Source organism: Opisthocomus hoazin, chromosome 7, assembly GCF_030867145.1.
Source record: "Opisthocomus hoazin isolate bOpiHoa1 chromosome 7, bOpiHoa1.hap1, whole genome shotgun sequence".
Classification (NCBI taxonomy): domain Eukaryota; kingdom Metazoa; phylum Chordata; class Aves; order Opisthocomiformes; family Opisthocomidae; genus Opisthocomus; species Opisthocomus hoazin.
Window position 1 is genome coordinate 21,712,317 of NC_134420.1, and position 27,439 is coordinate 21,739,755.

General features: G+C 36.7%; 1 protein-coding gene across 14 annotated transcripts in view; it reads left to right on the forward strand.

Moving 5' to 3' along the window:
* SOX6 (SRY-box transcription factor 6) overlaps positions 1–27,439 on the forward strand; it is a 386,542-nt gene that overhangs the window by 298,044 nt on the left and 61,059 nt on the right. For all 14 annotated transcript variants that reach the window (XM_075427559.1, XM_075427555.1, XM_075427560.1 and 11 more), the window contains 3 exons: positions 15,413–15,562; positions 19,415–19,595; positions 22,340–22,530. In XM_075427559.1, coding sequence (XP_075283674.1) covers positions 15,413–15,562; positions 19,415–19,595; positions 22,340–22,530 — 522 coding nt within the window. The remainder of the gene's footprint in view (positions 1–15,412; positions 15,563–19,414; positions 19,596–22,339; positions 22,531–27,439) is intronic.

Genomic DNA, 27,439 nt, shown 5'->3' on the forward strand with positions numbered 1-27,439 from the left:
GTGAATTTTTTTTTTTAGATGCAATTTTTGTAAGCCAATTTGACAATGTTTTGCATAATTTTATGTGCATTTCCTTTAAGGAAATTATTTAATTTTGCTTGAAGGTGCATGAAAGTTCTAAATATACAGTAAAAGATCAGTGTGAGAGATCTGCTAAGCAGCCTGTAAAGCACAATTATTTCTAATGCTTTAAAATACCTGTAAACTGGGCTTGTTTTCTTCTTCACAAAGAAAACATTTCACTGTTTTCTGCATTTAAATATACATTTTAAATACGTTGACTTATCAGGTAACGCAGCAGGTTGAACAGGGACACACCATTTTTAATGGTATGTTAATTGAATGGGATGCTAGAGATACACCTGAGTGACTTTTTTCCCAGATGTGCCCCAGCTGACTGATAAAGCTTGTCCTGATCAGTAGAGCCAGTATATATTTATTATATCCCTATCTTTCATCCATTTCCGCTAGTGGAAATAATAGAATGGCTGCCAGCTACCACATGAAGTATCTGTGTCTCTTATAAAAGTAGCAAAACATTACGTCTTCAAACCGCAAGTGGTACTTTCAAAAATTCAGCTCTTAAATGTAGAGCTGCCTCGGCATCTTCTCACAAGGTGGGGAGTCAGACGTGGGAATCGAGGGAGGCAGTTTAAATGGGACTCTTCCTTTCTCCTGAATTGCACCCATTTATTATTGGGATGGTGTCCCATTATGCTGTCATGGGAGCCTGTAGAAATATAATTGTAGTGCTCTTGCCTCTCAGTATGATTAGCAGTGGTAGGTGAGTGTTCAGGTTTCTTGTTCTGTGTCTGTACAGTTCTACACAGGGAAATACTGCAATCATTGTATTTAACAATTGCTCCATCTGGGTGGTCAGATAGTGAAAGAACCCACCAAACTATGCCAGATCTTAAGAAATATTTCTGGAGAAGATTTCTTGCCACTTATTTTTTCCATGTCCAGATATCTTTTTCTTTTACTTACGCCTTTGTTTTTCGTCTGCTGCCAGGTTGACAAACCTAGAAGGTCTACACTAGAAGCAGCAATTGCACACCCATCTTCTGTCCCGAATTGATTTCGTCCACTGTAGGATTAGGAGAATAATTATGGTTTTAGACCCCTTCAGCTAAGATTGTCTACATGATTGCCAATCATACCAGTGACGTGGACATGTGCTTACTAGGAAACTCATTCACCAACTCATTTCACACAGCTCAACAAGCAGTTACTCATAATTGCTTGTAATCCTGCTGACATGAGCCTGAATGAAACTTCTGACTTCTCTCACAAAGCCCATCTATGTGTTAACATTTTTTAAAATAAATATATGAAATTCCAAAATGCAAAATTTGATAAGCTTTGATAGCTATCATCCGTTCAGCAAACTTACTGTAATTAATTGCTTTTCAATCGTATAATTTTATTTCCTTTATCACAGGGGTTCTCTTTAAGCAGATCCTGCTTTTTACACTAGCTTTAGTCCAGAACACATTTCCGCACATAAAGTGTGTGAAGCTGTCTGAATTTGTGAATAACCTGCTCTGCTTACAGACCTCTCACAATTATTGTTAAAGATACATCATATTAGCAGTAAGGAATAAAAAACTGATTTTGGAAGAGCTTCTAAAAGAATATCAGAAAACATTTTAAATTTTTTCTATGAATAATCTGATTTGCAGTATCACCAGAGAAGGTAATATTATGACAGTGTAAAGTGAATGAAAAAACTGTGCTCCGATGCAACCATCTGGTTATATTTTCATATTTTCCTGATAAAGCTGGTTGTATTTTTATTTTAAATAAGTGCTGCTTGTTTTCTTTTCTTGGATACAGGAGAAGGAGTTTAAAATACGAGAGCCTTTGTTTTCAGGTATCTTTGGAGCCATGCTTCCTGGTCCTGGCTCGCTTTCCTAGGTGAGCTTGTTACTCCATTAGCTTTAGTGCCATCCACAATTTTGATGAGGTAGAATTTATGCTATAAAAATGCCAAAAGCAGATTCTAATAGAAATAAACAGAAAGTTCACATAAATCTTTATCTTCAACATTTTACATTTTTTTGTCCAGTAACATTATCCACTGGAAACTCGAAATTATTTTTTCAAGAAAATGCAGTTGTCTTTTGCTGTAACTGGATTTCTACCAAAGATATTTAGGCTTAAATTAACTTGTATTTCATTTATGTATTTACTTTTATATCAAATACATAATAATTTTAAGTAGAGTGTGTCACGGTTATTTTGTTGGATCATAAAAAAAGTTAAAGATTTTTTGCCAATTTCCAAGCTGTGTAGTACAACATATAGTCTGGGAGAGTCACAAAGACAAGCCAGTTGTGCTCTTTCCTGTGCGTGGTAAATAACAGGAGACTTGTGATCAAAAAGTAGCGTATCAGTAATCTGACAGCATTAAATGAAGGAATGCAAATCTTTGTGCGTAAGAGAAAGATTTTATTGACATTTCTGCTATCTTCCTGCAGAGGAGTTGGCTAAACACATTTGATGAAGTTTTTACATATTGTTGCATTCTGTTTTTTCTTGATATTTACAACATTTTATTAAAATAGCAGATTTTATTAATGCTCACATTTTACCTTTAATAGGAATACTTTATGATTGTATTCAGATATACGTAGTTCAGACACTGTAGTAATGCAGTAACAGTATATCCATTTCATGAGCAACAAAAAGAAAATGGTGACTTGTTCAGGTTCACAGAGGGTGTGTTTAAATGGAAGGTCTGAGGGATACTTCCTAGCTTTTGGGTACAGGTTCTCACTCATGCAGATGTGGGACACACAAGTATTTAGTCCCTCCTGTCTTCTGTGCTCCTGTTTCCTGGCACTCAGAGGTGAGGCATGTCCCCAGGCTGGCCAGAGAAAAGACTATGCCAGGAGGTTCCACTGTGGGAGTCCTCCAGCTCTCAATTGCAGAGGAAGACTCCTGGTTAAACCACCTCTCACTAGGTCCTCCTCTTGAGAAAAAAGACAGCGGAAAAAAGATGCTCTCTCGGTTTGGGCTTTGACCTTGCTTTCATGAACAACTCAAAGAATTTGCATGGTAGCATGCAACTGTTCCATTGCTGTTGCTAGCAAAAATACAAAAGAATGGATACACAAAGTGGAAGGGGTGAGAACAGTTAGCATTCCTTTATTCCTTGTCAAAACTTCATCTAGATCAACTAAAATGCTTGCTGTTCTTGTCGTGCCTCAAGATCAAATGTCAATGTTTACATATTCCTATCTTTTAGACATAAGATGCTTATTGTTTTAGAACTCCTGACTGACTATATATAGGAAATTATAAATATGTAATAGAAGCCTAAGTTCACGTCATTTTACAGTATTTCGTATAAAGAGCAGTTTTTATACTGCAACATCAATTTGTATTACATACTTCTGTGCTTTTTCTTCTTTTGTCCTTTTCTTACATCATAAAGAATTAAACCAGCATAAAATTAGTAAGATGAGAAGCTGAGGTGTTATGGCCTCTTCCTTCATTAGGAGAAAAAATGCTAAGTATGTGTTTTGTAGAAGGGGATTTTAAAAATTATTGTCCTTCCTCCTAGTTGTCTAGATTTTTAGTCTGGAGAGCTCCATTTGACACAGCAAATGATCAAACTCCAGTTTTGGGGTTCCAAGCATTTTGTGTGAGTTTTTGTGTCTGCACAGAGTTTTTTCAGTGATAGATACACTGAGCTATGCAACTGCAGTATCTCACTCCCACCCTCACTCAATTCCCTGCTCTGTGCGGTAGTCTCAGTGTATTCAGCAGGTTGTATGCCAGCAGATGAAACAGATGTTAGGCCATACTGGAATGGAGCGGCATGCTGCATCAGGACCTGGATATTCCTCTTGACATCTGGATGCTGCTGGGCTGGGAAGCCTGCCTTAGGCCAGGAGGCTGCAGGAGCCTTGTGGCAGCAAACGTAGGGTCCTTGCTGCTCTTTAAGCGATTAGTGCACTGAAGCAGCAATAATGCTGAATTATCGCTTCGTTGAGTTCTTCTAAGGAATCTTGGGACAAAGGGATAGTCAAGGAGGAGTATTTACAGCAAAGTCATGTTCAGAAAAACAAGACTAATTACCATGTATTAAAAAGCTTTCTTTCAACTAATTTAATAGCAAAATTGTTATGAATACTTTAGGAAACTTTTACAAAGCTTACAGAAAAGCCTTCCTTTCTCATTTCACATCATTAAGATGAAAAAAGACAATTTCAGCTACTTTCCAATTTCATGGTCAGGTCAAATTGTATGGAACAGACAACAAAATGTGACTGAAGACATGAAATTGAAGGTATACTAATGTTCATGCCTGCTAGAGACAAGAATGTGAACTTCTAATAGCTGTGGGGAAGAATATTAGGTATGGAAGCTGTCTGACTTATGCATTGATTCTTTACAGTTTCACTTTATCAAGTTGAAAATTGTGCTGTATGTGCTTCTACAGCCTAAATTGTCTGCTGCAGCACTTTCCTTTATGATGTGTGTTATTTAAACACAATAGACATAGTATATTGCATGGAAATAGGTGTTTAATGTTTTGCGATTACTAGCTGTCGGACAAAGTAGCATTTAGCACGGACTCTGCACCGCTCCATCCCCCCCCCCCCCCCATCAATTTTCATTGTTAAGACCAATGTGTTTAAATAAGGGCCTTCCCAAACAGGTTACGGCTTTTTGGAGAGCATGACGTAGTATTTTGAAGACGACCAGTTTGTTGCTCTCATTTAACCTCCAGTATTCTAAAGGGGTTATATTTAATTAACACTGGCTAAAGGCCTGACCTGAGAGGCAACCAAAAGTGATTGAACTGCATTTTCAGATCCCGGCTGTAATCTGTTGGGAGAGGAATAATAATAATAAAAAAAAAATTAGAAAGCACCATTTACTGAAATTCTTTCTAACTAAGCTGTATTTCAATGGGCCATTTAATGCTCAGATGGACAAAGGTATTACTTCAGTCATTGAATTGTATCAAACCCTTTCTCAGAGGCCCAGTTTAAAAACTCTACAGGAAAAGTGGCTTAGCATCATATTCTCAGCAGACCAACACTCAGTCTGCTTGGAAAGTGTGTGCGTGTGGTGGGGAAAGAGTGAAATGAGGTGAGACACAACCGCCAAGTCAGTGAGGATTTTTGCCTCTCCCTCCAGTCAGTGGCTTCACAAGGGAATTGCTCTTTAGAAAGCAAAAGTTCCATATTCACTACAGAAAGCTTTCAATTTTTAATTTTTTTTTTTTCATAGCTGCTACTCTGTTTCCCCTGGTCAGCTTTCGGCATGCCCTTTGTTCTTTGCTGACATGGCAGAAATATAGTTTTCTCTCTGTGGGATTTAGGACCAGCACCCACACTTAACAGGGCAGGTTTTTGACTCAGTCACACTGGAAGGAATAGGAAGGTCTCATTTAAATATCATGGACTCTGACACTTGTGAACTGAGTGGTTATTTTATTTCAATAGACCAAATGTACATATATTCTGTGGTGATATAAGATACCTAATTTACTGTCTGAACTTTAGTTGTATAAAAATTTTACCATACATTTTTAAATTCATATTTTCTTGCAGAGAGTAAACTTTTCTTTCACAATTTTAATGCTGTCTCATTAAAAATGCCCAGCAGCCTCATGGGGTGGTGTGGTGACATTATATCTTGGAAACTTGTCAAGGTGCTGTAAAACTAATAAATCAACGGCTTTGCTTCCTAAAGGGAAACAAATACAATATTATAGAGGCAACTGCCAGGTGCCAAATTATATACATTGTCTTAGCTACTTGCAGTGACTGATAATTTATTTGATCTCTAAGCATTCTTTCTTCGCTTTGCCCACAGCTTTACAGTAAACAGGTTGTGAACAGGCAGTTGCTGAGAGATTGTCATGATTGTCATAATTCAAAGAAATCAAAGCCATTTGATTTCAAAGGGGTACAATAGCAGGAACAATGCCTACATGAGAGTTGCCTGCATTTAGGCAGCAAAGCGGAGTGAGCTGTTTTGATGGCCATCTCTACTTCATTACGTTAAAGCAGGATGAGGTCAAAAGAACGAGAAATACTGTGTGCAGATGAAGCAGAAATGATCTGAAGAGCACCTTAATGCATATGTGCCTGAAGGCAAGTTAGTTCTTTATTGCACTGGTGCATATATTTTAGCTCTGTAGCATTTCTCTGAGTTTACGTGACTATATCTGATAGAGACTTTGGGATTGGACGTCTGTGCTGTCAGGCCATGATGATAAACAGGTGGGGACAGAGAAGAGTGAGGGAGTAAGTCTCTAACGTGGATCTTGCTGCAGGTATCTTCTCATTCCACTTTTTTGCTTGTTTGTTTTGTGTTTTTTTTTCCCAGAACATCAGCATGAGTCTTGGGTCAGAACGTATTGTCTGTAATCCCTGTATTTATCAAGAATAAGCAAGGTTAATAACATTTAAAGAATAATTAATCAAATCATGATTTCATCTTCAGTTCACATTTCCTGTTACATTAAAAATTTAAGTAGATTTTTTATAGCTGACAATACTTATTCAGGCTTTCCTAATACAAGCCCACACTATGATGAATAAAACCAAACTTAAAATAATAGTGCAGGAGCCTCAGCATGCACGAATAAGTCAAGGACAAAAAGATCTATCACTGTTCAGAACACATGTCAATGTGATCATTTAAACCATTCATATTTTGAACAGGACCTATTATATGTGCTGCGGGATTATTCTCTATCAAGTAATGAAAATTTGCATCTCCAAAAGATGAGGCAAGAAAAGAAAATCTATGAAGAATAGATATGTTTTCGCTAATTATTTTCCCCTGCAGAAGTTTGGGTCTTTGTCACTGACTTATTTAACAGATCCTCTTAACATCTGTCCAGCAGACTGTGGACTTTATTAGCAGACAAGAGACCCACCAGATTTAGAGCCTGCTGGTTGTGTCTTCTTCTTCACAGCTGTGGATTAACTCAGACTTTCCAGAAGAGGACAACCATATGGGATAATTGGTGTCATTGGGTAGCTAAAAAAAATATGAAGAAACAAATGTCGTCCAAACACAATTCACTGTTTTTACAGCCACAATTACTAGTCTGTTTAAGAAATAAGAAAGGCAGCATTACACTAAAAAAAGAAAATCTATTCATATCTGTGTGGGAACCTAATCAGGCTCTTGTTTCCAATGACGATGGCTCCACAGTCACACCAGGTCTGTGACAAGAATGCTCCTTTTGTGTGCCGATAATGTGGAAGCGATAAAATTTCCTATAAGAGACATATGTGTTTACATCATGAGATGTGTTATTTGACAAAACGCTTTGCTCTCTGCATATTTTCCACGCAGAGTTTCATGCTGGGTTGTTTTGCTGGAAAGCTTTGATTAGCTAGAATTAGTTGCTGAAGTAAAATAGACACTTTTGTTTTATGAGTCCTCTTGCTGAGCTGTAAATTGTAGTTAAACATATAAGGAGTGACAGAGAGAAGTGCTGATTTGAACCTCTGACCCATGATCGGCATAAAAACATAAGATAACTCTTTCAAAGGACTACTGAGAGCCATAAATATTCCATGGTCCACTTAAAGTTAGGCCTTTTTAACAAAATAAAGCTGTTATTTTGCATAAGGGGATCTTGACTCTGCAGTACTACAACAATACAAGCTGCAGTATCTGAAATGTGTAGAGATTCTTTTATTTGCAGTATGGGTTGGCCACTATGCACAGCAGGGCTATAGAAGCGATGAGAGTGATTTTTCTTTTTCTAAACCAGTACCATGAATTTGTGGTCAGGAAAAGGAGTTGGAACTGGCAGACACTCAGTGGTGAAATTAGTTATCTGTTACTTTGCAGCCTGAGAAGGAAGCAAAACAGGCATTTGTATCTCCTTAGGAGACAGGAATTGAGTGGAATTTAGGGACACATAAAAATTTCCCTGGACAATATATAGAGTAGCAACTGACAGGTACTGAATTACTGGTGTTAGTTCAAAAAACCTGAAGTGAATGAATATGAGTAAATGGTAAAATCATTCTTTTGGCTGAGAAAGAACATTTTCAGTAGATGCACCCCTGAACATATAGGGAATACTGAAGTCTTCTAACTCCATCTGTGACTACAAAATATATTATTTATATTTTCACAAATACAGTTAGTTTGTTTGCACATATTGGGCTTTAATAAATCTGAGAGCACATTAGCCAGTAAGTGCATAAATAATCATGGCAACAATCTTTGTTATTATGACATTAGTTATGATAATTCATTAGCTGCCTGTTCGTGTTACACCTCAATGCCTCCTTGCAAAGTATTTGCTACATTATTATAAGAAGTAGAGGCTATTCATGCTCTGTAACAATGAACAGACCCTGCAGTAGGGTGATTTATGGTTGTTTAAAATCAGAATGTTATGTCCACTATGCATGGGTTAGGCATGTACAAACAGTGGAAAGAAAGGAATGATGCTGTTAAAAGGAAACCATGTACATATATTATGATACTTAGATTCTATAGAGAAAAAGAAGTATTTGCCATATTCTGTTAGATTCTATAGAGAAAAAGAAGTATTTGCCATATTTTGTTACTTATTATTTGTTATATTTGTAAACTAAACAATTTTTTCCCTAATTGTTACTCCAACTTCATGTAGCTGTATTTGATCAATGCCATTTCAGATCTACCCATGTAAAGCCAAATAGTTATCAGTTACTTAGCATAAACCTGTGAGTTAAGTTGATGTTGCATACTTGTTGGTTCTTAAATAGTAAGATACTATTATCTGTGTGGTGGCATACACGAAAATAAGAGGAGGGTCTGGCCCACAGTACTAGCAGAAGTGTAAAACTCAGGTTATTTTGATTTGTTAATATTTTTCTTGGAACAAACTGAGAAAATGCTACTGAGGCATCCAAATTTCATCAAAACAGATCTATAAAATACACTGTTTTAACAGGTAGGACCTGCACAAATATGTTGTAAAACAAAAGAAAACATACACTTTTAGCACAAAATATTCTCTCTATTAATTTGAAGGGATCTTGTTCTCATCAGCAAAAGCTTTGATTTTTCCAAGTTTTAGATTTTTAAATTCAAATAAGGGTTGCTTTAATGTGGATGTACATTTCCTTTAACAATTTTATATGCACCTTTCCTTCTCTTTCTCCTCCTCCTTCATTTCCTTTTGTGGGGAGAGCACTGCTAGGACACAGATGCTGAGATGTGGAAGGTGTTTTTCTGGTGATGGCATATGGCTTCTTGGCAGACTCCACAGGCAGTAGCTGCCTTCAAGTTGCCCCTGGGTTTGTCACATAGTTAAGCCGCTGCTGAGTTACTTACGCTGTCTTGTGTTTCTGGATGTTGTTTTCTGTTAACATACCTCTCACTCTAAGGATCTGCATAAAATTTACCTTAAAACAAAGAGAAAAAGCACCACGTTCATTTATTTCAATATAGATATACCAAGTGCCAATAACCACGTTTCTTACCTTGGTGCTATAGTAGAGGTCTCAACTGCAGTGTTAGTCACTGAATGTATTTGGTGCAGAAGACATGCCAAAACATAAAAAGACATTTATATACAAAAATAGGAAGGAATAAATACAATTGACATTACTTTAGAAAACAGTTCTTGCACTTAGATTAAGATGTATGTGAAATTTTTGAGTAGGGTATTTATACTTCTGCACTGCTTTTTTAAAAGGTTACCTTGCCTGAACAGCTGAAGGCTATACTAGTGACATCGGCCTCAGGTCAGCACTTAACCTTTATTTCCATAGTTATTATCTATGACACTTGAACTGTGGGTTTGAACACTCATCCATTCTTCCTCCAAACAGAAGAGAAACTCTTTCAAATAGAGACTCTGTTTCCTTTAATGGGTTTGACATCAAGCTTATTTTAAGCATCCCTACACCAATAGTAAAAAATAAGCAGTCCCACTGAAGGTGGGATTTTTAGTTTTGGGTAGCTTCTTTTCAGAAATGTGCACTGGAAATAGTAAAGATACTGCTGGTTTTGGTGAGCTTGTAAAAATCCTTTGTGATCAGACAGTTCTAAGTATTATTATTGCATGTTATATACTTGGAAGGAAAATTCTGGAATTAATAGCTTTGCAACACTACGTACTAAATATACTATGGAAAAAAATAACTGCATTACCTCTTGTAGTGCAGAATTTCAACAGCACTTGCAGTCACTCCTTAGAGTTTTTCATCTTTAGAAACCAAATTACTCATTGTCTAAATAGCTGAACTTTCATCTCTATAAATAAGATATTTCAGCTTTCCACAATTCATTTAAAATGCTGACAAATAAGGATTCTCACTTGATTCTCAGTAGTTTCATTGTTCAGTTTCATTTACTGTAGCAAATGTATTTGTTGAAGATCTAACAGGACTTGCATTTTTAGTAATGAAAGACTTTAGAATTAATCAGGGTCCATAAATTTCAGCATTTGTTTCTGAGAAAAACCCAATAATTTCTAGCACCTTTGGAGAAATAATTTACAAATACAGAAAGAGGAGAATGTCTTTTCATTTTGGTCACAAATCTTTTAGTAAAATAAACAAAAAAGGATAAGTGTTTATAGAACAGATCCTTTCTTTCTCCTTGAACCAAGCTACCTCCTACTGAATCTCTTTGTGGGGCATCTTCCAAGTACATCCATTGCAATTCATCATGCTAGGTCAGCCCTCATCACCTGCACTTTGATTATCTGCTACGTTGACTATAGCAACCACTCTCTTTCTTATCTCCATCTTTCACATATGGTTTTGCTGTAGTTTCTTCAGAATTCTGCTGCAAAGAACAACGTCTGAATTATATCCCCACTGCTGTGACCAAATCCTCCCTCATCAACACAGCCAGTTGAAATGTCTCTAGCCATTGCCTTTTTGTTCTCACATACACAAGTGCAACTGCTCTCTCCGTTTCCTCTCTGGACTTGTATATCTTAAGAAATTGACTCTCTCCTATGCAGCAGTTGATTGCTTTCTTTTTATTGAAATATCTTCTCTAAACAAACTTCTTCCATAAGGCCTGTCACTGACAAGCCACTGGTAAGAAGGTTATGATTATCATAATTCTCTTATAGGTGGTACAACAGCCTGTCACAAAGTTAACAAGTTGTTGTCAGTGCAAATCTCCCTTAACTGTGTTGATTTAAGGGTCGTTCTACTTTCCTCGCCATGTGTTACTTCTGTAACATTCAATTCTCAAAATTCTTCACCTTTATTCATTCGTGTAGACACAGATGCTGCAGCCTAAAAGGTATGTATCAGTATTCCTGCTGTAAAAAAAAGGAGACATCTGGTGCATGGAAAGCTTTGCTCTGGGCTCATTCGCTGTGCTCAGTGTCCTTCGGCAGAGCACGGGTCTGGGAATGTCACAGGCCTATGTGCAAGTGAAAAGTCATACGGGAAAGGGACCTGAGCTAATGAAAGACTTTCGATTATTGAAAACTAGTTGCAAGAACTAGTTGAAAAACTGTTGAAAAAATGTTGAAACCTGTGAGAGGGAAGTGTAAGCCTAACACCTTTTTCTTCTGGCAAGGCATGAATAAACACTGGCAGCGAAGGCGGTTATCCTTGTGTGTCGCGAAAGTATCTTGCAAAGGCATTGTGAAACTTAAATGGTATTAAGAAAGGTTTTAACATTTGGATCACTCAAGGTGCTCTATTATTGGTTCATAGTTTTTTTCAACATATTTTAGATCGTGAATGATACTTTTTTATAACAAGAGTGAAATGGAAATAATTCATCAAATGCCATAGACTATTTCTGAAGCAGAAAATACCACAACCCCCAGATTATTATTTTTGTTAGTTATTCGGTTCTTCTTGGATGGTAGCTCTAAGGCTTAGTATGAATTCTGCTGTTTCCAGGTAAAAAAAAAACTGTATGTACTTGTGTTGTGCTGTACATGTGCTCAGTACAGCACTTTCCCACTTGTCTGTAATTTTTTTTTAGGTAGATGAACAACATTCAGACTCATAGGGACCTCCAACATTCATAAATTTACCTCAGATTTTTAGTTGATTACAGCTGGAATAGAGTTTCAGTAGCAATTGCTTAAGTCCATGAGCCTGTATGTTCAGAGGTGCTTAAATGTGAGACTTCACTTGCCGTTGCTTTCAGTGAGACTTTGTGGCATTTCAGAATCCGACTCTTTAGTGTCAGATCACAGCATTAGAAGAAACCTGGTTCTGAAAATTGTAAAACTACATCTTTGCTCACTAACCTTAAGTGAGCTGGTTTTCGCAATAGGTAACCACGCAGGAGCATTCAGTAACTCAGAACCATCACTACTTATATTTAGATGCTGGGAACTGGATTGTAAGAATCTAACTTAGTGACCTTTTAAAAAAATAAAAACCAGGCTGTATATTTTTAAGGCTTCTTAAAACAATCATGAATACTTGACGCTTTTGAATGTCTAGTTTGTAATCAAGAGCCTTCTGAGTCGGTGGTTGGCTTAAGTGTTATGAAATGCTCTTCTTTTTATGTGCTAGACATATACGGAAAGGAAGATATGTTTCAGTGTTTGAGGTAGGTTAATTTTTTTAGTCACTACTCAGTGATCGGTAGGTTAGAATTTCAGTTGAAAAAATCCGTTGAAACTTTTGCTTTTGAGCATCAAAAGCTAACTCACAACATTCATTCAATGTTTGCAGTTTTTTTCCCCCTCCTTAATCTTGCAAATAAAAGCTTCACAACCTGACCATCTCAATGTGATGTCCTAAATTGCACTTTCGAGCCACAACAGTGGTATTTGTAAAAAAATCCATTTTTTCCCTGCGACGGTGGCATGCACATATTTTTCCGGACTGGCTAGTTCCTCATAAAAACTGATATTTAAAAGAAGTTACGCAGCTTCCCAGTCTGCAGCACGCCTTTGCTTGCCCATCATGGCTAACTGAGCTACAAGCTGTGGTTGCTGTGCATGCTCGGTGTCGGTACCCGGGTGCTGGCAGCGGGGGGTCTGCGGGGCGGCCATGGAGAGGAGAGGAGAGGCGAGACGGCTGGAGGCTGCCGGTGCTGGCCCCAGCCGGTCCCTCAGCAGCCCCACCACAGGGCAGGGTCCATCCCGGCCGCGGGGCCGCCATCAAAATGTTCTCCAGAAAGGGCAGCGGGGAGCGAGGGCCAGGGCGTGAGGAACAACCCTGCCAGCAGCCAGGATGGAGGGTGAAGAGGTGGAGGAGTCAGCAGTGAAGGAGTGAATCTAGGCCTGGTAAAATGGCAGGGATGAGGGATTTTAGATTTGTCTGTGTTTCTCACCATCAACTCTGTTGTAATTGGCAATAAATGAAATGAATTTTCCACAAGCCAAACCTGTTTTGCCCGTAATGGTAACTGGTAAGTGATGTCCCTGTCTTTATCTCAACCCATGAGCATTTCTGTCGTATTTTCTCCCCTGTCCTGTTGAGGAGGAGGAGGCAGAAAGCAGCTGGGTGGGCGAACGGCAGCCAGCTTGGGTCAACCCTCCGCACTATGCTGCTCACCACCATTGACTGTTGACTTTTATCCTCTAAGAAAGACTGAATTTTGTAGAAAGAATAACTCATACCCCACTTTTTTTTGCCCTGATGGCTTATCTGAGAAGGGAGAAGGAAATTATTTTGAACTTTAGTTGATGAACCTAGATTTGCTTTTACACAGAATTCCTTTCCTGCTTGAAAGTGCAATACTCTCTACATTAATTACTAAGGTTTAAGTCTACTTTTAGTAACTTCTAAGTCATCTCCCCCAGACAGCTGAAGTAGACATTAAATAGGTTGCTAATTAAAAAAATAAAAAAGGAAAAGTATTTTAGTAGACAAAGTACAGAACACTGAGAAAGCCGTTATAATGTTTGGGTTTTGTCTTTGTCTTTAAATTGTCTTCAAGTTTATTGTATCAACTCTTTCATAGTACAGTTCCTGACTTTTGGAATTTTGTGAAATGTGCTTCTTTCTCTCATATAAGTAAAGCATCCTATTGAGCAAGCATAGATTGACCTCAAGAATTCGACAAAAGGGATAAGATCCCAGTAGTAGAGGAAAAAACCCCATTGACTACTTTATCCAACGCTTCATTTTCATTCTTCAGGACATCACTGAAAGCTGGGAAATTTTTCAATTTCTCTAGTTTTCTAGCACAGGAAAAAATAGCACCTTAGCCAAAATATTTAAACACCGTTGATTTCAAAATATTAATCAGTTATCATTTCATAGCCTCTGTGTGCTATTGAAAAGGGGATACAAGCAACAAACAAACAAACAGGAGTTTTCATTTGTCACCCAGAGTTCTGACTCTGCCCCTCCTTCACGTGTTGGTCTAGCCACTGAGTCACTGAGCTTACAGTATTGTGTAACTTTCATTTCTGTGGAGGCTTGTTATATTAGAAAAATTGTTCCAAAGAAAGCAACAATTATGACATAAGCACATCTGGCTCTTGCAATTATTCTTTATTAAGCTTTCATTTAATTACATGTGCTGAAAGGTCTGCTTTTGATTACTGTAATTTTTTTTATTTGTCCATCTGAATGATAGTAATGTTGGAAATTACATACAAACCACCTGGCTTTTTTCTCACTAATAAGGCAAAGTTTATATAGATTTATGTGTAGAAGAGGGATTAGGATCTTCCCTGTTTATGGTGGAAGAATTATTGCTGATGCTAATTCAAGGTGAGGGTTTAAATATGGTCACTGGAAGGAAATTAAACCTATTTGTTTTTGTTCAGTAAATACTTTAGATTGGTAGGAATAGTTTATTTTAATCTACAAGTCTTTTATTACGTTTCAGTTGAACTTTTTGAAAAATTTCATGAGGATGTTTTTGTATTTTCATCACTATTTACAGGAATTTTTAAGTCCTACATTCTTATTAGCATTTATAGAAATTATAAAAATCACTCTACACTGAGATGGAGACATGCCCTCTTGCCTGTTTTACCTTTCCTTGCTCACTAGAGAAGATGCAACATTGCCTTTTGGTAGCAAATGATTCCTATGTAAGCTCCCAGTACAGGTTCTGGAGTTGGTGGGTAATATCTGGGTAGCAACAGAAGGACCAGAAGCATGGTTGGTTTTGACAGGACTTTATACTTATTTTTCATAACCAGCCTTATAATTTTGCCATTTATTTGGTTAATATTTGAACACATTACAAAATTTTGCTCTTTACCATGACCATCATCAGCAAGAAGAAAAAAAAATTACTTAAAAGTCAAATTAAGAGAAAAGATATTGGTGTGCTGGATTTTTCCAGTCTTCTTTTTTTTTTCTTTTTGAAAATAACAAGAAGGGAAAAGACACAAACAATAAAGTGCTGAAAAAAATCAATAATTCCTTTAAGAGAAGAAATAGCAGAGCAATAAATATTATGTACATTTACAGCTTCTTTTTCAGGAATATTGCAGGAGTACATTGTATATCTTCTTGTCTTCCAGCAACTGTATGCAGCTCAGCTGGCAAGCATGCAAGTTTCTCCTGGAGCCAAAATGCCATCTACTCCACAGCCACCAAATACGACAGGGGCACTCTCACCCACTGGGATGAAAAATGAGAAGCGAGGGACCAGCCCGGTAACTCAAGTTAAGGTATTTTTCAGTAAAGAAAAAATTCGGTGTCTGGAAAGGGCAGTGAAATTAAATTTCTATTCTATTTAATTGTTTTACAGTTGGAAGTTGAACCACATGAAAGTTCTTCAATATTCAAACGAAATGTTCAGTTTTAGTGCTGTATTATCAGCACAGAGAAAGGATGAGAAAGTATTCACTTCTTGTTCCAAAAATATCAGGAGTCCCTCTTCCTACCACAGACAGCACAACAGATTCATCAGTAAAATGTGATATATTCAAGATCCCAGTTTGTAATTTAGTAATGTGCATAAATGGCATCCATTTCATGAATTGTTTCAGACTGAACTTTTGAGTATCTTAAAATATGGTACCAGCTTGTATTGTTAGGGCACGAGAGAAACTGTAGATCTTCTAATTATTTTACAATTCTCTAGCTGTACTTATTCTACAATTTTTGAAGTAGCCTCACAGAAAACCAAGATATAAGTCAGGACTCCGGGGAAAACATTGTGTCACTGCAGATTGATTTGACTTCTGCTGATTTCACACGGCTGCTGACAACCGGGCTGCTCCTTGCTGGTTTTGCGCCATTGCTGAACGTTTGTGCCTGCTTATTCTCACTTGCTTGGAACCAGGCAGCTACAACATGGCATTTGCCAGCAGCTTGAAATGAACATCATGCACCCCTTGAAATCTCTGCCGCAGCTCGTACCTTTGGGTGGAACTGGCTGTGTTCTCCTGTGGTTGTTCTGAGAAACAATTTACCTCAAACTGTAAAAACCCACCAACATTCAGATGTTTTACCAATTTGAATGATAGCGCTATAAATGCAGAACTATTAAAATAGACCTAAAGAAGGCATAGAGTGACTTTGTGAAGAGAGAGAGAGTGTGTTTTTTTGCTAGTTGCTAACACCTTACAGGCACGCAGTCCTGAGCCTCAAATCAGCCTGGGATGATTTTACTCGCTTGAGGTGAGGGTTTGGTTTTTTTTTAATTTTTTGACATGAGTGTAAAACATAATTTGTTTTTTCATTATCATCAATCATCATGGTAAAGTGTGGGTGAGTAGATATTTCTGTCTGGGCTGATAAATTTCCATGACACTTTTTTGCTAGGTTGAGAGTACTAATAAATAAAAACTGTTCCATTATGGCCAGATCTAACATTTATTTAACAAAGCATTCACTTTACTTAACTGTAGATGTGTATTAGTCTAATATTTTACCTCTTGTAATCCAATGCCAGGCTTGAGAGCAGTCAGTGAAATTTACCACATATGTAGAGTTTGTTATGGTCAATACAGAAGCCACCAAAAGCAAAGCCCAACTGTTTCAGCGAAGTTGCCGTAGTATAGTGATACCTAACACCAGTGATTTATGGTATTGAGAATATACTAGTGACTACTTTAATGTGAAAAAGTAATTTCGTGAGTGAGCCAAATGGATCTACACCAAACCAAACCTTTACTATATAAGTAAAATTTTCCCTGGTTAAATTCAAGCACATATCTCCTTGAATCAAAGCCAATACTGTTCCAGCTTTGTGGCCAGCTGAGTCCTGTTACAGAATTGACCACATGCAAATTCTTGGGGGTTTCCCTACATAATATAACTCGAATAGACTGAAATATATGTTAATAAAAAAGAAGCCTTTTTATTCTTATTTTTATTAAGCACACTGTTGCATTGAAAATATTAAAGGTGAACTACAAGTGCTTTGTGTGGACAAATACCAATGGCTAATGAAGAAATTATTAGTATAAAGGCACTCTAATAAACTAGTACCTATATGCTGTCTTTGTGAATTGTGACCTTTATAAGACAGGACAGTTTTGATGGTCATGCATTGCTTAACAAATCCCCTATATTTTCTGTTTTAAACAGTTGTTTGTATATAATACATGCATTATTTATAGAACTAATGGAATTTTTTTACAGGAGTCAGATCTTTCCAAAAGTAACGATAGGGTTTTTTTTCAGTCAGTGACCAGAATGTTTTCCAGCTTTTTGGTTGCCTCAAAGAAATGAGAATGCTGTCTATGAAGTACAAACAAACAGGTTCTGTCAGTGTTTAGAGTTTTTTTCACATGATCGTATCAGTCTTAGGCAGAAAATTATTTAGAAATTGAACATGGTAACGTAGATTCCTATGTGTACATGCTCACAGTACCTAGTCTGGCAAACTTCATAGTCTGAAAGGGGCTCTGAACTCTCACAGAAATTTATTGAAGCCGCTTTGTATCTGTGCAAGGAAACAGCTTGCATGTAAACGTGGACACAAAGCACAAGAATGGTCTGTGTTCCTAATACATTCGTGCTTCTGCTTTTACTTGGACTCTGAACAGGTGTGGACTTCTGTGCACACTGCAAGGTCAGGAAGAATAAAAATGTCATGCAGTTTTATGGAAACAGTTTATAACTGGAGATATGATGGCATTAAAAATACCTGTTTGTTACATTTTGCTGTTTAATGCATTGTGGATGATCAGATGTACTTTGCTAAATCACCGCTTGACAGTAAGGAGAATGGAAAAGATGACATAATGTAGTGTATTATTGTATTCTGACATATATTTCTAAGCTTTGAAGTGATCAGTGCAGTGTTTTAAGATATGGACGATATTCTCTTATATCCAGCTTAATTCTGCTTTGGGCATATTTTAAATGAGAGATCTGTCTTACTGGGCTCTTTAATTACAGAAAATCACTGTTTCACAATTTCCAAATGTTCTGTCTTGCTTAACATATGAAGCAAAAGCAACAAGCTCAAAGAATGGGAAGAAGGTTACATTGTGAATATCTACCCTGATCAAAGAAATTAATTGCTTGCATGAGTCTTCTTCCAAAAGTTATGATATTTCTCACATGGACTTATTCTCCTATAGCACTGAAACAAGATATATGTCACAGGGAATTTCTTCCATAATTGCATATGAAAAGTATCAAAAGATACAAAAGTGCTGATCCTAGATTTACATATCCTTAAAAAATATTCATTGTCTTTATGCAATTAAACATACATATACACTAAAACTTGAAGAAATAAGAAATAACTACAGAATACAGAAATAATTACAGAATTATCAAACAAGAAGCAGAAGAGCATTTCTGTGAAGAAAACCTGATTTTACACAAATCTGTCAAAAATACATGACATTTGAATAATGAAATATTTTAAAATATACAAAATCAAACAGTAGAAAATAAAATATTTTTTGAAATGCATATAGTACACATTCATTCCTGTAGTAAGTCAAGGAATTTTAATTCAGTGAAATTCTTATCTTCTATTATGGGGGAAGAGCATAGATTATTTTACTAAACAAAACATGCACTCAGAATAAGATGCATGGAATGTATAAACTAGCAGCAGCATTAAATGTGGGCCAAAGAACTGTCAGGGTTTCCAGATGATTCTTTCATAGAAGTACTTCTGATTCCTTAGTTTCTAATACATTTAAAAATAAGCTACATAACTTATTTTTATAGTGCCAGGAACTTTTCAAATAGCAGCAATGCAAAAGCATTACTGAGCTGCTGCAAATTTTAAATAATGCTTTGTAAATGCCCTAGGTTAATTTAGATCTCTGAAAACACATTAGGAAATTAAGCTGTAATGTGAGCTAATTCAAATTTTAATTTGGCAAAAAGAACGATCCAGCCACATAGTTAATGTAAATAGAAGCATAACACAGAGAAACTAATGAGGTTTCCTTTCGTTTAATCTTAAAGGAGGCAGATAATTAGCTTCTTTTGTTATTATTGCTGGAGAATGTAGTATTGTCTTTGAGGTGTAAAGTAACTGCTGCTTGCAAAATAATGTGTTCATTTGTCTTTTCCTAATCATTATTTACATTAAACTCTTGTAGGATGAAGCAGCCCAGCCACTGAATCTTTCAGCCCGACCCAAAACAGCTGAACCTGTCAAATCCCCAACATCTCCAACACAGAACCTCTTCCCAGCTAGTAAAAGCAGTCCAGTGACAGTGACGAACAAGAGTGGCATCCCCAGCCCGCTTGGTGGATCTCTGGGAAGAGGATCCTCTTTAGGTAACTAATCTGCCCTGGATAAAGGAGAAAGCTGGCAATTTTTCTGCATGAAATCTCAGCTTGAGCACACTTACTTCTGAATTAAGTAGATATTTGGGACTATGTTTCTGTTTAAAATGGGGGAAAAAACTGCAGGAAAGATTTTCAGAGAGCTCTTAAATGCCAAGGTTTTACAAAAGTAACCAAAATCATGCAGCGGTGATATGCATCTACAAGAAATACAACAAATAATTATATAATGTAAGCACTATACATACATACAAATATATACACATTAGTAAATAGAGATGCATATATAAAGTGTGCGAAGAAGGTTTGCATTAGTATCTTTCCCAAAGACATCAAGTGGGTAGTATACATTCAAAGTTAAATTTGAATTTTGACCTCTAGATTAAACAAACAAAAAAATATCTTTCCATGCACATAGAGCCCGACTAGATACGAGACATACACAGATAATGGCTCATGTGATTAGTGTACATGCAATGCAACAGTGTAGCATACCTTAAAATAAACAAGTTTTCAAGCACTTTGTTGAATGAGAGTCAGGGAACATTCAGTATCTCCATGGTTTACAGTAAACCAGAAGCCAGGCAAGAAGGTAACTCCAAACGTGGTTTTCAGCTATTTAGTCCAAATATACTGTTAGTTTTACCCAGAACAGCATTCTAAAAGAAATCTAATCCTCTGCATTCTGAGTATTAAGTTCATCTTACCAGGACCATACACTGAATATATTAATTATTTTTTTAATAGGGACAGAAAGCATTCAGTCCAACCAGTTAATTTTATTATTTGTTCATGTTTTTATCATTCGCTCACTTATCTGTCAAGATTTTGTTAATTCATATGGTTGCAAATAGGGAATTTTTGACCTGTGTTCACGATTCTTGAATTGAGAAATAATCCTTATTAAGTAATGAAACAAAATTGGTCAGAAAACTATGTATGAAGACTACCTTAACCAGTCAAGAAACAGAATCGAGCTGTAAAATGTAGATGATCAGCCCTAAAGATCAAATAGTAAATTTTAATAGTGACTAAATACTTACTACAGACCACTTATTCACAATCTGTAGCTCAAGTGTACTTGTAAAATATATAGAAACACTTATGAATAATGAACAGATACATACATACATACATTAAATATATAAAAAGTATGACTTATTCCATTCTCAAAGCACTTGGGAATATCATGGTCTCTGAAAGATACTTTCTGCAACTAGCTAGCTAGTCTATCTGTCAATTTATTTCCAGCTATTCCTGCACTATCTAACATTAGACAGTGCCATATCAGTTTGAAGTCATAGACCATTTGAGAGAAATGGCTAGAGAAGGTGTGAATATTTTTCACGTAAAGTTATAAAAACTTTTCTTCTTGATCCTGAAGTATAAAAGAAGCCGGGGAAGCATTGTCAAAAATCGGCAAGCAACGTAGGAGATTTTGCTTCATTTTTACAATAAATTTAGGTGATTGGGAGTCTAAGTCTCATTAAAAGTCATGCAAATAGGGTTCCCAGCTGTCATTCAGACAGAAGACATTGCAGTTCCATCTAAAACATCACAGTTTGCATCTCTTCTTGTCTAGACCACAGTATTAAATCAAGTGTTTAGTTCCCAGGATAAAGCGTGAGAAACCCTCGATCATAACCTTTTTTATTTTAAAAGAATTCAGGGTCCTTTGAGGTTGAGTTTGCTATATTTTACTCAGCTGAACTTCAATGAAGTCAAAAGAATATGAAATTTATCTTTGAAGGAGAATTCCAAGTCTTAGCCTGTTTGGTTTTGTTTGGGATTTTGCAGGGTTTTTTATAGTGGACTGTTAGTACGTACACAAATCTAACAAATTCAGAGCTTTTGTAAAATACATTTGCTTGTTAGGCACAAGCACAGCTCATGCACAAACTTTGCTTAAAATTTCCGATCTAGAACATATATACACAAATCTGTCCGTGTGCAGTACAGAGGATAGTCCCTTGCACGAACAGGTGGATGAAGTTAAAGCTTTATCACAGCAACACAAAACCACCAGTCACCAAATAATTGCTGTCTTTTGGTCTCAAATCAGAAACTGTATTTGGGTTATTCATCTTTACCTCTAGCATGTATTTTAAGATGCAACAGAAATGTTTTGTGTGAGTTTGATGCATGTTTAGAAGTTTCTTCTGCTGTCCAAAGTGATAGAAAGCAAACAATTTTTTCTCCACTGATTTAGAGCTTTATACTCATGGTAAGGTAATAACAAGCTCTGACCTCCAAAAGTAACTGTGGGTGCTCTTTCTGAAATTGAAAGCTAAATGTTTGGACTGATGGTTTTCTAAATAAAGAAATTCTAAAAATTGGCATCGACTTTCATGGTCAAGTAAACAAGATATCTTTCTCCTTCATTGTTAATTGTATTAATTATTATTAATACTTCAAAGGCTTCCCACTTAAGCTTCAGAATACTGTTATCTCAAACACATATTTAACTTTGAACTTTGAGTCCATGAGTATGCTCAGATACCTCCATATCAGGCTATGCCAAGACTTCAGTGGTTGTATTTATAACAGCAAAAGAAGTGCACAGACTTATCAATCACTTCTATAAATTAATTCAGCCATCAAGCAGACAACAATTGCCACTCCTCCTCCTTTTGCAGATGTTAACTGGGTGCAGCTCTAACAGTATGAGTGCTGAGTGCTTACCTCGGATTCTAATTTGGATAATTACCTAAATAGAGTGTGTTCTCTCTTTATAGATATCCTTTCCAGTCTTAATTCACCTGCCCTGTTTGGGGACCAGGACACAGTAATGAAAGCCATTCAAGAGGCTCGAAAAATGAGAGAGCAGATCCAAAGGGAGCAGCAGCAGCAACAGCAGCCGCATGGTGTTGATGGAAAATTGCCCTCCATGAATAACATGGGTCTAAACAACTGCAGGAATGAAAAGGTAGTGTCTCCCATTGCCACACAGTCTGTCATTTGTTCTTTTCCCTGCAAATAGCTTCTTATTTTTATATAAAATTTATTTTTAGAGCCATCTCTGATTTCATTTTAAATACACCTTGTCACTTCACAGTACTGTGCCACAAACTTCTCTACGTTTGTATGACAGCATTCAAAAAAACAGTCCTGTGCACTCATGTGATTAAGCTGTAGGCATGCATATAACAACACGGAAAATGAATTGGTTGAAGCTACCATTGGTCGCTAGATTTAGAATTGGGCTTTTGAGAATGCTTAGATTGATAAGTATGGTAAAAAGGCCAGTTATGTGCATGGTGAAGTATGACAATGCTATTGAACGTATCTGAGCATGTTTGAATCTGTGACTCAGATGCAACGAAGTATTTAGGCTCAAAACAGTGCTTTTGGCTCTTAGTTTCGATGAGAAGTTCAAGATCAAAGTTCTCTGTTGAATCTTGGCGGTAGTTTCCAAATACTAAAATGAAATGGAGCACTACAAGAAAAGGGTAAATGAGAGGAAGGGGTGAGGGAATGTGACCGTCATTGGACTAAGCAGGACATCATTCAGTTTACGAAATAGCAAGCTGGGATCATATCCGAAAGGTGAGAAACAGTTTCTATCACACTTTAAGGACCACTCACAGGACAAAGAAGTCTCCTGTAAAGTGCTTTGTATCTGTGTTGTCCAGCTCTGTGGCCTTTCCAAGGTCTAGAAGATCTGCTCCAAGAGCAGGTCTCCGTGAGTGTAACAGACCCAGTGAACACTGGGTGAGGTAATTGGCTGAGCTATAAGGCAGCCCTTTTGATGAAGAATGCTTCCCTGTTAGCTTCCCTAGAGGTGGCTTCTGCTGCAAAAAATACAGCACATGAGTTATTTTTCACCACCAACAAAATCAGTTATATACCACAATGGTTATTCCAGTTAACTAGAAATGGAAAAATATTATCCCAGTAATCACAATGGCATTGGCAAATAGGAACAGTTATGATGCAATTTAGTAATGAATGAAAACTGACACGTTCATTAGCCTATAAAGCAACTAGTGTTTCAGACTATTTGCTGAAAAAAAAATTGAAAACCAGATAGCTTTCAATACCTATAAATCATTAATGAAAATTCTGTGATATATTTGTATATGAGAAGGTAGGTTCTTTATATCTTGGTGAAGAGGGAAAGATGACATTATATGCCAAAGACTAACAGGAATTTTTAGTCCAGGTTGAGTATAAGACTCAGCAGAATATTAAAAATATCTTAAACTGTGAATTTGGTGATACTATGATCTCTCCTCAACCCACAAGGGAATACTCAGTGAGTGGATTGTAGCAAGGCATGGAAAGGCAAAGAAATGTTGTAAACAGACCCATCAAAGATTGCACATACCTTTTAATCTTCATTTTATATTTTTCCTTGATAGGTTCTTTACAGTACTCAAAAGAAGAGAAAGGCTCAGTGTCTTTTAAAAAGATTTTTTAAACTGTTATCACACAGGATTAGCAATGCTTTTACAAGTCAAATTCAGAAGCTAATAAATATTTATTTCTGCTAGCGTTAGTTTAAATATCAGCATTGAAAAACTCATTTAATGAGTTTGATACCACGAAAAAATATAGAAATTAATAACTGAACGAGCAGGCCATATTCAGACAACACTCTTAATAGTAAAGTCAGTGTTTACCTTAACTAAACTAAGAGGTAGGGTACTAAAGCCCAAGTTATAAAAATAAAATAAATATCACACCTATGATCAGTGTTAAGAATTTATAAAATTATGCTTATTTAAAAATATATGTTTTATCAGTTTCAGTGGCTTGACATTTAAAAATATGTAATGCACTATAAGGGCTATTAAAAGAATTCTTAACATTTGATTTGACTTTGAAAAGTAAGTACAAAAATGGCATCCACTTACTTATCAGGTGCGCTCCCTGAGTATTTTCAGTACTTAAGTTTACGTCTTATATTCGATAAAACAGGTTTCTATTTTGTCTTTCACCTTTTAAAGCAGAGTCAGTAAATATTTCAGTGAATAATCTGAGATTTCTTTTTGTGCCAGTTACTAGCAATACACAGATTGATGCACAACTTCCAGACTGAGGTTACCCATCAGGCAGTCGGAGGAAAAATTTTTTTTTTACTTGAAAATATATTAGTCAATTGGAACTCTTCAACAAATATAAACAACAGCATTCTCAAATGCCATCTTTTATGGGGAGACTTTTCATGGTACCACTTGCAACTTTTGAAATCTAAGAATAAAACAGCAGCAAGGAAATCTATTGTTAAATCTCTCAGTGTCCTTACATAATCCTGCTGTGTTCATTTATTGTAGCATGTACTACAGAGTGAACCATTAAGGTGGGGAAAATTTGTAATAAATACTCTGGTTTTACCTTTGGTATGCTAGTCTGTTATCCTTGCTCTGTACATGCAAGAAAAGGCAGGGTTTACAAAAGGATAGGATATAAATCAGCCATTTTAAATTACGATAGATCCCTACTTTCTATCCTAAAGAAAATAAAAGAATTAAGTCAGTCATGAATACTAAGGAAATGTATTTATATTTTATAGCAAGTATAAAATACATTAAAACCAGAAGCATCCTTTGCACAAACAGCATTCTAGAATGCTCTTCTTTCCCCATTTAACCTCTGCCTTTCAATTTTTACATTACGATATATTTCTTTTACTCTAAAAATGATGGGCAGGATGATCAAAATGGGGGTGGGGGAGGAATGCTGGATCACTTCAATTAGAAAAACGTAATTTTGAAACAATTACATGCCAATAAGATTGTCTGTAGTTTCTGTCATAATCCCAGTGAGGCTTTGATAACATAGTTGCAATTTTGGATTGGTTTCTTTTGAAGAATCAGGACCCTATGTTTTCAGGAGCAAATTTTCAGAAATTGGCTTCAGGTAATTAGACTTGTATAAATGAGTAGCTAGAAGCTGGCACCAGAAAAAGATGACAAATTAATTGCCTGCAGCTGGTTTAAAAAAAAGCCATTGAGTTCTGGTCAGTTACTGGTCTTGAAGTTCAGATAGCTGGTAATAGTTTGTTGTGCAAATGATTGCGCTTACAAAATTATGTACATGGCTTCAAAGCCTGGGCTTAGGCCTTTTTGAAAATGTGTCATTTAAATCTCAGAAAGCTTTGTATTTGGTTAGAGACATAGAATTGAGAATTGCCTCTGTTCATATTCTGCTGTTCAAAAAAATCTCCTACAAAGCTTTCAAAGCGCTCACAGAGATACACTCATCAGAAAGACCAAAACAAAAACATGCAGCATTCTGGCACAGTCAAACTTTGTCATTTGCTGAAGCATTAAGTTTAGGCTGTACTTTTGAGATGATACCACTCAATGGACATCTACAATTACGGAGTTATTTCAGTTTGTGTACTGTTGTAGGTTAGGGTAGGCAGGTCAGCACCACACAGCCACTCACTTACTCCCCTCCAGTGGGATGGGGGAGAGAATCAGAAGAGTAAAAGTGAGAAAACTAGTGGGCTGAGATAGTTTAATAACTAAAGCAAAAACTGTGCGCACAAACAAAGCAAAATAAGGAATTCATTCACTACTTCCCATTGCAGGCAGATGTTTAGCCATTTCTGGGAAAGCAGGGCTTCAGCATGTGTAACAGTTACTTGGGAGGACAAATGCCAAAACTCGAAATGTTCCCCCTTCCTCCTTCTTCCCTCAGCTTTTATTGCTAAGCATAGCATCATACGGTGTGGAATATCCCCTTGGTCAGTTTGGGTCAGCTGGCCTGGCTGTGCCCCCTCCCAACATCTTGTGCACCCCCAGCCTACTCGCTGGTGGGCCAGCACAAGAAGCAGAAAAGGCCTTGATGCTGTAGAAGCACTGTTCAGCAACAGCTAAAACATCCTTGTGTTACCAGTACTGTTTTGGTCGCAAACACCATGCGAACTAAAACTGAGTGAAAACCAGTACAATGCACACAAGGCAAAAAGTCATCATAGCAGAGCTGACTTTGTCTACTCCAACGGGTACTGATCAGATGTCGTCTGACTGAGGAAAGAGAAGTAACTGTGTCAGTAGTTTCACAAAGTAAATAGAAACACTGAGGAAGGGGAGAGAATTAGAAAAATCCAGAAAATAGGCTACAGAATTCTTTCAATGTGACAGAGGTAAAAATCAAATCATACAAAAATTGGCTTTGTTAGGAGGAGATGACTTTTTTTCAGTCAAGCCATGTTTACTTTCAACAAAAAAGAATACTTAAAATTTGCGTTGCTAGAGCTACTTATATATATTTTAGTATTTTAAACTAGCATGATTGCCTAAAATATTTGCTCTTATTTAAAGCTTTAAATGAACCTGAAAAAGCTACAGAATTTATAAGTTAACTGACATTATTTTTAAAAGTACCAGATCCTACCTTTTTTGTGCAGAAAGCATGAAAACACTGACAAAAACACTTCAGAATGTCTTTGTAGAAAGCATATAGGCTGAAATGTGTTAATTTCTTTGGAGAAAAATATATGAAGTCAAGATAGAACATATACCCAATCAATAATCCCAACATATCTGCTAGACCCAAGGATATACCCCCACCTCCCCTTTTACTTACCCGTGAAGCATATTTATTGGGATCTGAGAGGAAGCAGAATTTAATATAACATATTTATGTTTATGTTCCATTCCCACTCTTTTTTAGATTTTCAGGCAACTGTGTATTTGCAGTAGGAAACCAGCATTAGACCCCAAAATAAATGACATGAGCCATCAGCTGCTTCCTGGGAATTTTGGTACTTTAGCACCTCCTATAATGAGCCTTTTATTCCTTCCTTATTTCTAAATCAAAGTTTTACAAGTTGAATCCACATCACTTATCCTGCTATAGACCACAGTTTGTATGCAAAATGT